The sequence below is a fragment of the Takifugu rubripes genome, chromosome 18 (genome assembly GCF_901000725.2).
Source record: "Takifugu rubripes chromosome 18, fTakRub1.2, whole genome shotgun sequence".
NCBI classification, from domain to species: domain Eukaryota; kingdom Metazoa; phylum Chordata; class Actinopteri; order Tetraodontiformes; family Tetraodontidae; genus Takifugu; species Takifugu rubripes.
This window is the reverse complement of record NC_042302.1, coordinates 4,559,909-4,573,004: the sequence shown is the minus strand read 5'-3', so window position 1 is coordinate 4,573,004 and position 13,096 is coordinate 4,559,909. Positions and strand designations below refer to the sequence as shown.

At 45.0% G+C, this 13,096-nt stretch overlaps 1 protein-coding gene and 1 long non-coding RNA gene across 5 annotated transcripts; one reads left to right on the top strand and one right to left on the bottom strand.

Annotated features, from left to right (window-relative positions):
• Positions 1-17: 17 nt before the first annotated feature.
• Positions 18-12,738, bottom strand: pacsin2 (protein kinase C and casein kinase substrate in neurons 2). 4 transcript variants are annotated; one of them, XM_011613318.2, is made up of 12 exons: positions 12,591-12,738; positions 8,363-8,454; positions 8,124-8,280; positions 7,422-7,657; positions 6,582-6,734; positions 6,307-6,482; positions 6,112-6,232; positions 5,597-5,644; positions 4,662-4,792; positions 2,549-2,701; positions 1,516-1,697; positions 18-1,424 (listed from the first exon to the last, which is right to left on the bottom strand). In XM_011613318.2, exons 2-12 carry the CDS (start codon positions 8,417-8,419, stop codon positions 1,312-1,314), a joined length of 1,527 nt encoding a protein of 508 aa, XP_011611620.1. In that variant the 5' UTR covers positions 8,420-8,454; positions 12,591-12,738; the 3' UTR covers positions 18-1,311. The 4 variants fall into 4 exon arrangements, with proteins under 4 accessions (XP_011611620.1, XP_011611622.1, XP_011611621.1 ...); XM_011613320.2 differs by lacking the exon at positions 2,549-2,701 and having other exon boundaries at positions 12,591-12,737; XM_011613319.2 differs by lacking the exon at positions 5,597-5,644 and having other exon boundaries at positions 12,591-12,737.
• On the top strand, positions 11,942-12,990 carry LOC115253410 (uncharacterized). Its single transcript, XR_003891733.1, has 2 exons — positions 11,942-12,106; positions 12,696-12,990. It is a non-coding gene; the product is annotated as an uncharacterized lncRNA (long non-coding RNA).
• Positions 12,991-13,096: the final 106 nt, after the last annotated feature.

Here is a 13,096-nt window from a genome sequence, read left to right as displayed (position 1 = left end):
CAGAAAAAGTGCAAACATACTTTGTTCTCGATAAATTTATTATGGTGTGGGACATTTACAATCTTTCCTGTGCAAGTACATCTGTTGCTGTGTTTTGACAGAAGTGTGCCCTGAAAATCATTTTCCATTATAATGTGATAAACCTTCCTTCAGATGAAGGTGTAGAGGAAATCTTTCATAGACCTATAGTGCATAAAATGACTGAATGAATGGCTGGATGAATGAATAAATGAGCCTGCACTTCATCTCAGGGACCAAAAACTAAACCATTAAGTTCATAAAATCTCATTATGGTCATTTATGTTGTAGCTTAGGAGAAAGTTAACATTATTCACAAAACATTGGTCGATTATTTCAATGATTATGGCCCTCTGAAGGGGGAGGGGAATCATTTTTACAAATATAACGTATTCAAGGGACGTTGGCGATAAAATATTCAATCATTATACAAACTGATTCTCAGTCACAGCATTCTAACAAGAGTAGAACAAAAGCACTTGTGGCATCATAAATTAACAGTTAGAACAATCTGATCTCGACGCTATCATCTGTTTCATCCATGCTATTTACAGGCATGTCTGCATCCTCAAGAACAATAGCGGTTTTATATAATCTCACAAAATCAAAGATTAAAAGAACCTCCCGTATCCTGTCTTAGAGAGAAATGAAACATTGGTCTATGAGCGAGATAAATTCTGACAAACAAAAGGCAGAGCTTTACGTTTGAGCCTCGGAGGGTCAAAGGTTGAGAGAAAAAGCAACAGTGATTGTACATTCATGTGCAGCGACCAGACGATCCTGCTCGACAGCGACTACATAAAGATCAACAACAGCTGATTTAGGAAATAAATATATGTGGGGGAAAAAGCCTTGAAAAGGCTGAGCACTAGTTTAAAACCAATTTAAATCTGGCACATCATGGCGGCACGAAGGGGCCCCTCTGAAAATGTATAGCGAACATCAACCAGTTTCAAACAGACGACGTAACAAGGATAGCATCCCTTCATGAATCCATAGTGGTGCGTTTAGGTGATTTCCAAAACTGTCATCCCAGTGTTAAACAACAAATTCAGACTTTTTTTTTTTCAGTAACAGTACAACATCTAGGTAACACTTCCTGTATAAGGCTAGAAAAACTAGATAGTTTCCATTTTTCTTTTTCTGAAGTGTTCCTCCTCCCAGTGACGGTCCAGTCTTCTCCAACAGTCAGGAAAGGGTTCAAAAACGAAGCAGTGTTTTCATTTACAGCCTGCATCATAAAACATCTTCTTCTTCTTTGTTCACATTGATTTTCTCTCTGAGGATAAATATCTACTGAATGTCCTCCACGTAATTTGCAGGATAGAGGCCTATTTGTCCATCCTTCAGCCGGCCTTTGCACCAACCCTGATCGTCCTCCTCGCCAATTTTGGTGAACTCGTCACCTACAGGAGGAAGAAGCGATGAGACATTCAGTGGAGAAAAAAAATACAAAAATAAAAACCCTTCTGAAGCTCATACAAGCTGACTATATACCTGCTTTGAAGCTCAGCTCGTCTTGCTCCTGTCCGTCATAGTCATAAAGCGCCCTCACAGGCACAGAGACGACCGGAGACGCAGGCTCGTCTTCAAACGGATTCCCGTTGCCGTTCGTGGAGAAAGGGTTGCCACTCGAGTCTTCATCTGACCAATCTGGGGTCTTCTCCACACTACCAGCACTGAATCAACAAACGGAATCGTATTATCTCAGGCCCGCTAGCATTGCTGTAACAAAACAGCGCTAAAAGAAGCAAGAAAAGATGGGAAAACTAAACAGTACAGAGCAAAATCAACAGATCCATGGACGGTTTTGTGATTTGCCCTGAAAACAAACGGAAACATTCTACGTTACATGCATGCAGACGTTTCAGGCATTTCACCACACAAGGCATTAAAACCTGCTTTGATGAAGCTACAAGATCAAGTGAGTTTGCACAATGCTGAGGAAAGACAACACAACCAAACATCATGACCACGTGTACAAAGGCAACTGAAAAACTCAGCAAAAGCCAGACAAATCAGAGTTGAAAACGAATGACTGAGGTATCCAGACTGGCCACCAGAGGGAGCCACCTAAACACCAGAGAAGAAGTCAACAAACAGTAACTGCACAGGGAGAAAAAAAACAAATTAAAGACTTACAGTCAGATCTGTTTTTGTGTTTGGTACCCAAAATATATTGATTGATGGCCCCATAAAAGCCTTACAATGGGTCCACAAAAATCAGTCAATATTTAGATCTGAATGTAAGAGACATGTCTGATTTAACCGCATGTACACGCTGTAGTGCTTTGCGAGACGTGCCAAGGTTAGGAGCGAAGAACAGATGCACACTGGCTGTGTGTGATGCCATTCCACTGACCATGCAGATCAACACAACACCCTACCGCCTGAGAGAGGTGGGAGGGTTTCAAGGAAGAAGGGAGCAAAGTAATAAAGACCAAGGAGGGAGAACGGAGGTCCTTCAAACCAAAGAGAGAAAAAAGGCGGGAATGATGTGAGAGAGCAGCGTCTGCTCCTGTTCACCAACGTTTTCATATCCTCTTTATTTGCAATGATGTGGTTGACTGTCGTCTGCTGCTTCGCGACGACCTCCAACTCTTCCTCCTCCTCCTCATCTTCGTCGTCCTCATCCTCAAAGGGGTTCGAGCCCGCTGGTGCTGTTTTAGCGTGCACATTCAGGCTGACGACACGGAGCACAGCAAGAAATGGGTTTTTGACATGCACGCACACAGAGACACACCTGTGACACCCTTTACAACTTCAAAACAGCCGCAGAGCCCGTGCTTGTGTGATGAACCCTTCGGTCATATCTTAGCAACGCAGCTTTGCAGGCCAGGCCAATTTAAGCCGCACGACATGCACGTTGCTACAAGGCACAGGTGATTTATGAAAGGATAACCCCAGTTAAATAATCATAATAAATCATAATAACTACATTTAAGTGTAGTTCCCTTTCGCAGGCGAATTAGCTTGCTTACTAAGTTAAAGCCAATGCACAATCCTACAAACTTTTGTTGATCTAAATTTAAGACACGAAAGTAGCACTGGGAAGCAGCTAAATGTAGCTTTGTTTCAAGAGATTTGCAGTGTTTCTCACTAAGACTGTTTAAATAACATACAGCATGAATCAATTGTCATGTGTTTCCCCCACTACACTGTAAAAAAAACCTTGAGAGTATGTGTAAAAAAAAAAAAAAAAAAAAAAAGTATATATATCATTCTTCAGGAGTGACATGAGGGCAGTTTACTTCCTAGTATTGTTTCCGCATGAGTGAGCAAAAGTTGCTCTGGCTGTTGAAACTGTATTAGAGGAAACATGGGGGGTTCTGCTTGCTGTTAATGGAATTACTGGACCGAGAACAGAAGTAGCTATCAGTTAGCCCTGCGACTGGAGTGTAAGCGCCTTTGTTTACACAGTCACGCCATGCTCACCAGCTAATAGACACAGTTATTACAACAAACACTGCTGACTGGGAGCCTTGCATAATGAAACTTCGATCGACAAACATTCCTCTCCCAGGAGTCCTTGCAGTTATTACTGACTTAATAATCTAGGCCAGACGACAGATAAGAAGAAAATTCAGAACATTAGTAGACATTGATAAGAATAAGGGCTGTGCATGATAATCCAAACACTAAAATCAAATTAGGAATGTGGGAAAATGATCAGCTTAAGAGTTTATGGTGGTGGAGTTTTCCCTGTGGTTCAGAGGTCAAATGCCTTCCCTGCCCGGCATTGCTGGCTCAGCTAATGTGCGCATCACTCGCACACCCTCATTACAAACACAGCAAGGAGTGGTGAGGTGATCCAAGGGATTTTACCTGATGGGTCAAAAGCAGTAAAAGAGCAGGGATAGGCTCATATCGCAGGAATGCGCGAACGGTGACAACAACCTCAAAAACAGCACTGACTGTTCTGTGCTTGTCCAGCTTGGTGACAGAAGAGTGACGCTTATCTTAATCAGCTCTTTGTAGCCGTTTCCAAGAACCTCTGTTGTGACCTCGCTGCCGTTGCCACAACACTAAAGTCGTAGCTCTGCAGGAATTTTGTTTCTGGGATTAGACCGATAACCGCACGCCGGTTGGAGCTGCTAATCTCACCTCTAATACAGCCCCAATGTCATTATTCCAGCATTCAGAGTGGATGATCAAGTATGATAGAAGAGCCAAACTGGTTTAACCGCTAATGTTTTAGGTATAATGTGCAAATTATAATTCCAATTTGGAGGACTGAATATTTTATTCAGTTTAAAAGCTTTCTAATGATACTGCTGCAGGCGTTTGAGTTGGATGCTGGTCCAAGTTTTTAAACTTTCCAGCTCTAATATCCGTGCAGTGTTTCTCTCATTGTGTGCACGAGTAATGTTTCCACATTACCCTTTGGCTTGCCATCAACTATGTACCAGTTGACTCTTGATTCATAAGGACGGATTCTTTCCCAACGAACTGGGGCAAAATGTTTGCCGTGACCCTGGAAACTGTGATATAATTCTGCGTCACTCCTGCCCCCCCCCCACCCACCCCCCCCACCCCCCCCCTTCTTCTGCACAAGCGCTCCTTAAAAAGGGATATACCCAGGAATCTGGATGATCTCCTGTAGTTTGGATAGGCGGGATCATGAAAAACAGACAGATATCTACCTGCTGCTGCTCTTGGCAGGCTGAACGGGCTGGTCTGGCCCCGTCTGGCTGATGCCCGTCAGGGTGACCCCCTCCGAAGGCCTCTTCTTCTCTCGTCTGCTGAGGGTTCGGTTCAGGTCCATGGACCAATCCTGGTAGACACAGACAAGATGAAGTAAAAGACAAATCCAGTCAGTGGGTCGGATCAAGCCCTCACAGATGGGTGGAGAAGAAGCAGCAGCAGTCATGTACGCAGCAGTTTATACACGCTTTAACACACAGACGTCTCTTACGCTGAGGCACAAATCCCTTATTTTAAAACTTTCCACGCATGTTTGAGACACAGACAAGTTTTCCTCACCCGATGGACAGAAAAGCAGCACCAGTGACACGCTCCTTCACCAGAAGCTGACCAGGAAGAGGTGAGTCAAGAACCCAAACCATGTAGCAGCAAACAAGTGTCTAACCATAACCCTGTTGGCACACTGTTTAGAAAATGTTCCCAGGCTTTATTTTCGGGACATTTCTTTGGAAGGAACAGCAAATTTCCAGCATTCTTCAACATGTGTTGACACAGGGTCGGTCCTAAACCGGAGCTGCAGCATCTCCGATAAATCAGCGACTCTGCTCTTTATAGGAGTGATTATTTAATTTGGTCTGGGAAACGACCTCATGTGACAGGGTGTCAGGCTCAAGTGCCAGCGAGGGGTCAAAAGTGAAAGGTTAGAGAGAACAAAGACTCGGTGCTGTGTTCGGACGTAACCCTCCTGTAGCGTAACATCGTAGTCCGACCCGTTCAAATTCTTTGAAACTTGAAGAGGAGATGCGACACACATTGCCTCAGACATACATGGACAAAGAGTTGAAAGTGGAAGGGGCCGGGGCTCTTATGGGGATAATAAAAAGGACCCCCCCACCACACGTGGCTGATGTGAATGTATGCATGCAGAACTCACTAAAATGGACCTTCTTTTAAAGGAGCGAGGATGGGACCAGTCCAAATTCTGTCAGATATGAGGGAAGGAAAGCAGTAAACCATAGAAGTCAGCTGCAGACATGCTCGCTTATTATTCCGAATCAACACAAGCGGCGCGTCCTCCAGTGGGTTTTATGTTCCTGCTAATTACTTTATCCACCCTGCTGGAATGATCTGTTGCGGGGGATGGATTTATTTCTTTTTTTCATTAAATGATGCAAATCAGTTTAAAGAAAAATAAATAGTGGAATGAAGCTTCACTGCAAGCACGTGCATCACAGCTCAGCCTCACGATCTCCCTGACCGCTGAAGACAGATTTACTTCTTCCCCTGCTACCAAATAGACTTAGACTACATCCATCAGTGTTGGCATTTATTTCCTTCATGCTTTAAGGTCCACAAAGTATCTTTCCTCGATCGTCATCGTGGTCTCATAGAGAAATAAACAGGAAAGCGCGTCTGCATTTTAATCAGGGTCCATAATGGACGTGGTACCTCAAACTGGGGCCAGTTCATCGGCATGCCAGGGCCTTGGTTAGCCCTAAACCACTTCAGGTCCTCTTCAGCGTCAGTAGCAGAGATTGTGTCTTCCAGTGTGTGGTAGATTGTCTGAAATCTACAAAAACAACAATGGAAATTATTCTTTTGTGCAGGCAGGGAGATCTTGGAGAATAAGGTCCCGCGTCTTGCCTGTGATTGGTTGATAGGTCTAGGTGCTGTTTAACCTCCAGCAGGACCTCTCTGAAGAAGCGGATGCGTTTGTCCTCAAACTGCTGCCACTGCTCGAACACCTGCTCCATGTTCTCCATATACTGGGGGGTCAACTTGTCAAGCTCTTCCAGGGATTTCTCATATCGTTCTTTAGTCTGGGGGGTGAAAAGTTAAGCACGGTCCCTGTTAAACATTCAAAAACCTAATCTTTGTCTGTACAACCAGAAATAAAGTGCTTTCAGACGCATCTGTACCTTCTGCACTTCCTGTTGACTCTTCTCCACCTTTTCCTGGAGCTTCTTTTGGGCTTCAGGGTTGTTGTTCTCCAGTTTGCTGTTGTTCTCTCTGCTGGCCGCGAGCTTCTCCTCCTTGCAGGCTGTGTGGTAAGACTTCTTCATCGCGTCCACCTGCGGATTCAACCCATAAAGGAGGACAAAGTGAGAGAGGTTTAAAAAGGTGAATTCCTTTGTTTAATAATGTCAAAGCAGAAATACACTTAAAATAGAACAGCAGACCGTCCTCCACTCAAACTTGAGACAAAGTCCGTGCCTCCTGCTCTCTGCGGGGGCAGAACTTGCATCTGCTTGACACAGACTACGACTTAAACGCTGAAATTCTTATTAACCTCCATGTGTCTACCGGTGACACAATACCCAAATCACCCCTGACAGGAACTCATTTCCTACGCAAGTTAATTAGCCTAATTTCCTGCCTGTCCGCTTCCTCTGTCTGGTCAATCAATAAATCACTGGAGCTGCACGACTGCTGGATGATGAGACCGAGGTGTTATCGCTCTGACACAGAAAAGTGCCGCAAACAGCCCATGACATCAAAATACTGGCATTCGCGTGCCACGCTAGCAGGGAGTCTAATGTTTACTGCAGTCTTTCTCTGGTGAGCTTCTGCTCTGTTGATTAGTTGTTAAGGTCGTCATGGAAGGAAAACAATACTGAGTCAGTAATCTGTAACCATGTGAACTGAAGGGTAAAACTGGTAGTCATGCCTAAGTGTTGTTGTTTCCACTCCGGACTTTCTTTATATAGCAGACATTCATCCGGTGCTACACATCAATATGACTTAATCACGCTCCAAACCTCTTTGAGTTTTTTGGCCCACGGCTTCTGAGCTTTACGGAAGCCGTCCTCGGCTTCTTTCGTTTCTTTGAAGCCGCCGATCATCTGTTTGTGGTAAGCGTCTTTCTGCCAGTTCTTCAGCTTCTCGTAGTCTTCGCCCATCAGAGCCGCTTTCACCTCCATGTGGAGCTCGCTCACCTTCTCCGCCTCAGTACAGAGAGCCGCCCACGCCCGCTCCAAAGTGCCGTACTGAGGGCCTGAGGAGGGAAGAGTTTACATGTCAATCGTTGACCTGTGCTTCTGGACAACATTCTAAAAATCAACACCTAATTAAAGGTCCACGTTGTGATCTTGCATGGTTTTAGCACGATTTCTTTTTCTCTCAAATCATTGACGTCTTCCCTTGATCCGCTAGCTCCCCGCCCTTTAACACACTCTGGAAAATATCAACAAAACACTAGGGGAACAGGCGGTGCACCGACACATAACCGACCAGGTCCTGGCTAATCACTGATATGACGGTTGGGGGAAATGGGTGGGGCTAATCTATTCACCGAACAGTTGGAGTTAGCTCAGCCATGTTAGCATAGCACTTTCCCATTCATGACAGTGATGGAAACACCAGGAGCGAGCTTGCTCGGTCTTGTTTCGCATTTCCTACGAACGTCATAGGAAGTGACGCCACATGAGATCACGAAGTGCACCTTTCAGATATTTCCCAACCTTTTTCTATGAGTTGCCTCCAGCGCTTTCCCCACTCCGTCAGCTGCTGGGCGTAAGCCTTCTCAATACGCGCCCGCTCATGGATGCAGTTCATCAGCTCGTTACAGAGACGGTTGCCATCATCTACCCGTCTGACCGATTTCTTGTAGTTGCCGACCTGAGAACAAGTAACGGAGGATTACAATTGAGATAAATATGTTTTTACCATCCTGTGAGTTGAATTTAAGGGCAAGACCGACCTCCCAGAAGCTGTCGCTGGAGACGTCGATCATGGACCCATCGTAGGAGCCCGACATGGCTGCTGCCCTGAGTTAGACTCGCGGTGGGGGGCCTGGACAGACAGACAAAAAAAAAGTATTAATAACCTGTTGCCTGTAAAAACCGACAGCTTTTTTTTGCCTCCAGATGGACGATTACTAGCCACCGCGACGTCACCTGGATCTGCTTTTGCATCTGCTAAAATGGGGAAATCTAAAGTTTGCCACCTGGAAAGCACCAAGTTTTTGAATTCATACATGTGCCTTGGTGAAAGTGATGAGCGAACACACAAAATACACATACAACAGGAAGAGAAAGAGCTTTTAACAGCTTGAAACCAGAAGCACAAGTTCAAAAAGATCACCTGACCGCATCTCTGCATCCAACACCGATAATTAAGTGACTATAAATTTTGGGTTTTAGAGAAGTGAAAGATAAGCAGGTGAGGGCTTTTTTTTAAGTCTCGGCAGCCTCCAACAGTGGCGTCTAAGAGCAAAACTGTGTGTGTCTGTGTGACTCTGTCAGAGACGGAGGAAAAGGTGCTGTCAAGAAGCGCTCAGTGGGCAGCTTCCTCTCCTTCCGATGGCTGCGACAGCCCGTCCTCTGTTCCCCTCCTTCCCCTCCTTTCTCTCCAGCCACCTCCACAAACAGTCCTTCTTTATGCCCCCTCGTCCACTTCCTCTTCGCTCATTCTCTCCTCTCTTCTGGTGTGCCTACTCTGTCTCCAGCTGAAGTGCACGTATCCAAAATTTGATCCAAATGGCCTAAATTGGGGTGAGAATCGAAGCCTCTATCTGACTCAACATCTGCGAACATTTTGAGGCATCACAAAGAGAAACTGTGAGAAAACACCCAAATTTGAGGAAGCATCCCGTGAGCGAGTTGCGTTTTATTTCAGAGGTAACAGGCAAGAAGAGAGAACTGTCGAACTTCCTATGGCCACTTTCCCCGATGACATCGTCGTAGCACGCACCGTCATCTCAGGGCCAATTTACATTTGCTTTGAAATGTCTCGGAAAACACTTCAATATAAACTCCGCTTGTGAAACGATCACACAAGGGCGCGTCCCTGTGCCAAGTGTGACCACACAGAACCTCTTTCAGCCGAGCCTGTGGTCAGAGTGTGTGTGTGTGTGTGTTGCACAACTCGCTGGTCAGTGGCCCGTGCTCTCTGGGGCAGGACTTGGACAGAGAGTATTATTGTGGCCACCGCTGGTGAACAATCCCCCATTTAACAGTGTTTGTAATTTACAAACCCGCTCGGTCAAACAGATTCTGTCTGTCGCCGCTGCGACGGACGATCTTCCCGGGGTCCAAATCTCACTCCCAGCTGTCCACAATCATCACGCACTGCGGAAACACGGTGAACACCACGCAACGCAACGCGCATGAGCCAAAAATATCTCCTCTGAGCCTGGAAGCAGGTCTTATGACTTTAAATGTTGCCGAGCTCCTTCTGGTAACAGCAGGGGCACAAGAACATGAAACAAACTGATAAAGTTTATTAAGATGATCGCAGATCAAATATTTGGTGAATTCCTTCCTCAAATGAGCCTTGTTTCCCCCTCAAGCCCGATGGGACCTAGATCAAACATGAACAATCATCCGCACACCCCCGATATAGGACGCAGGGGAACTCTTTACCCTCTTGAACGCAGCGTAACCCTCCACAGTACACAATGTCTGGCCTGAAGTCCACTCCCTCTATCACTCTAAAGAATGTTGCAGACAATGCTTTAAGAATCTAATTTGAAACATGACAATAATACAACCTGGAGAGAGGTGAAGCCAATCTCTTTTAAGGGTTGTTTTGAGTATTTATGCAAGACTTGATTGTTTTTGGAGCTGTGGTTGATTGAATTCAGCTCCTTGGAATACCAGCCGAGTGATTGTGTCATAAAAACACAAGAGTACAATCAGTCCGATAAGCAGATGTACCGAGCATGATGGAATTCAGTCAAACACACATGTCGCCATACCCACGTATGTAAAGTTACACACTTACAGCTGACGGATGCCAGAAACATGCTGCAGGCCAAAGCGGAGAGGTGGAGGAGGGCAGTTCCAGAGAAAAAGATGACCACGTCATTAAAAGCATATGAAAGATTACGATACTGGAAATGAGAAGGCCTGAGTTGTGTTCGGGTAACAGACGCATAACAATAAAAGTGAAGCAGCAAAAAGCCAAAGGAGAGGGTGCGTGGTGTGCAAAACCCCAAAGAAACAAGCCTAAACATGTCTAAATGGAGACATCGAGAAGTAAACGGAAGTTTGGACATAGAAAACTACCTTGGATACAATGACCTGTCTGATTGAGAATCTACGCAGACAAACGGAAGTTTCCTGCGTCACTTTAAAAATCCTCGGGTCTTGTCAACGCCGAGGACGCAGGTGGATTTTGGGGTATTTCAGAAATGTCGTGGACTCACTATACAAAGCGCTTAACACTGCCTTTCAGTTTCATCCCTTTCTCTATTAAACATTACTTGAAAATGCAAATCCCAGGGTCGGAAGGAAGACACTGCTTACATAACCGCTGTGTTATTTGTCTAGGATGCAACTACTATGTCTTGATGTCCAAATGGCATAAAGATTGCTTATTTGGGAAGGTTCAAATGCTTTTCGTGTGCTTCCATTTCCTTCCTTTGTTGCATAAAAGGCCTGCAATATCTCCCAGGCAGGCAGAGCAGCTCAGTATTGCAGTTTCGCAGCAGGACGTTGCTAAATCCCAACGGAGCTGGCAGAGAAAAACGACTTTGCGTCTTTCCTCGCAGCAAACGCGAGCTGGAAGGTCAGAATTTTCCATAGCGGAGGGGGTCGCAACCTTGATTTTCTCTCCCCATCAGTCAATCCCCCTCTGCCCTCCTTCCTCGTGTGAGCTCAACAGCTGCACGGGCCTGCTGATCTCACAGGAATACGGCGTTCTAAAAGTGGATTATCGTTGCTTTTAAATGAACTTCAAGCGCTCCAAAACTCCAGCAAAAACAGCATCGGGGTCACTGTAGACTCAACAATCACCGTTTGCGCCACAGTCGAGGACAAACAATGGCATTTGTTCCTTGGGTTCAGGTATTTTCCACTGGACAGCAGCATAGAAGGGAGACATAATGGAGGGAAATTCATAATGACATGAGAGGGAAGGGGGATCCTGACGTAACCCCTGAGCACTTTTTCCTGTGGAAGCCCCTCTGTTCCGCACACATCGCCTCATGTGATGCATTGTTTAAAGAGACAGGCTTTTCAGGAAAGTCTCACGCTCGGAAAATTAGCATATACACTCGATTTTTACCCAAAACAAGTCCATGTCGACATAAATACGGCGAAAGTCCATTTTAGGTTAACTTTGGTTCTGGACACACATAGAAACCAGTAAAAGGAAGCGGCAACATTTGCAGAAAGCTTTCGCTCCAGTTTTACCTTGACAACCAACCACACAGATGCAAGCACGTCTACAGGGGCCAAAACTGGGGGGCCTGTGATGACTGATAACTTCCACTGATTCATGGCAGCGTGACGTGGGCTGTCACACACACACACCCACCAACTCTGCAGACCTTTCAGTCAATGACAGATAAGGTGAATGCACAGTAAAGGAATTCCGACTGAACTTAGCACCGAGGACTGCGCAAACAGGCGAAGGGGGAGCAATGAGACGTCACCTGAATGGAAAACATGTAGCCGGGCGATCTCCGGCTTCTTGTAGAAAAAAAGGGAATCACTATTAGGTAACGTAGCCAGCATGCATGCGGGATGATATAGCATGGACCAAGGTTTTATATTCCCTTGCGAAACCCGCCCCGCCCTTTATCATTCCTTTAAGACTCTCCCAGGGAAAACTGAACAGCTGTAGTCATACGTCTCGTAAAATACAAGCCCTAAGAAAACGCTGAAGACTCTGTGGTGCTAGCTTAGCATAATTCTATGGCTCTTTAACACTCTAAAACAGTTCCAGCGACCCGTTTGCAAAAAGCCAGTGCGTAAGTGCTTACTTCTTAGGCTTTACATAAAAGCATCCTGAACAAAAACGTAACTGAGCTTCTACTTAATTAAATCCATTTAACTTTCAATTTCCATTACATTTACAGCCCTCTCTTATCGGGAAGTAACTTTATCGTTAGCCCCTTAAGTAGCTCGCGTTAGCGTATTAGCCACAGCCCCTTCGCGAAAAAGTTAAAAACGATGGATATAAAAGCGCAGGTTTCATCTCACCCGGAATAGGTGAATTCCTCCCGAGGATTTGGACACGGCCGGAGAGTTAATTCTCTTGTTGGCTCTGATTTCCAGATCTTATTGGTAGTTTTTGTTTCTGCCCAGCTGCGGCACCATCTATTGACTGACTGCCTGACTGATGCAGCCGTCGCTTCACCGAGCGCTCCAAGGAACATCCGATCAAGACTTTCAAAATAAGACGAAAGAAGTTACGTCGTATACTACTACTACCACTACTACTACTACTACTACTACCACTACTACTACCATCACCACCACCACACCATTCTACTGCTACTAATAATAATAATAAGCAAAGATACACATTCCAAACAGCACAACAATTTTTGTTCTGTGGTTGTACTTGTTTATGAAATAAAAGCATCCTTATGAAAGTGCATATTTATTTTAACTGATTTTTTAGTGCTTTATATTTTAATTTTTAATATATATATATGTTTTTTTAATCCCCAAAATGTAATACAGACTGTATGTTTTTGTCATTG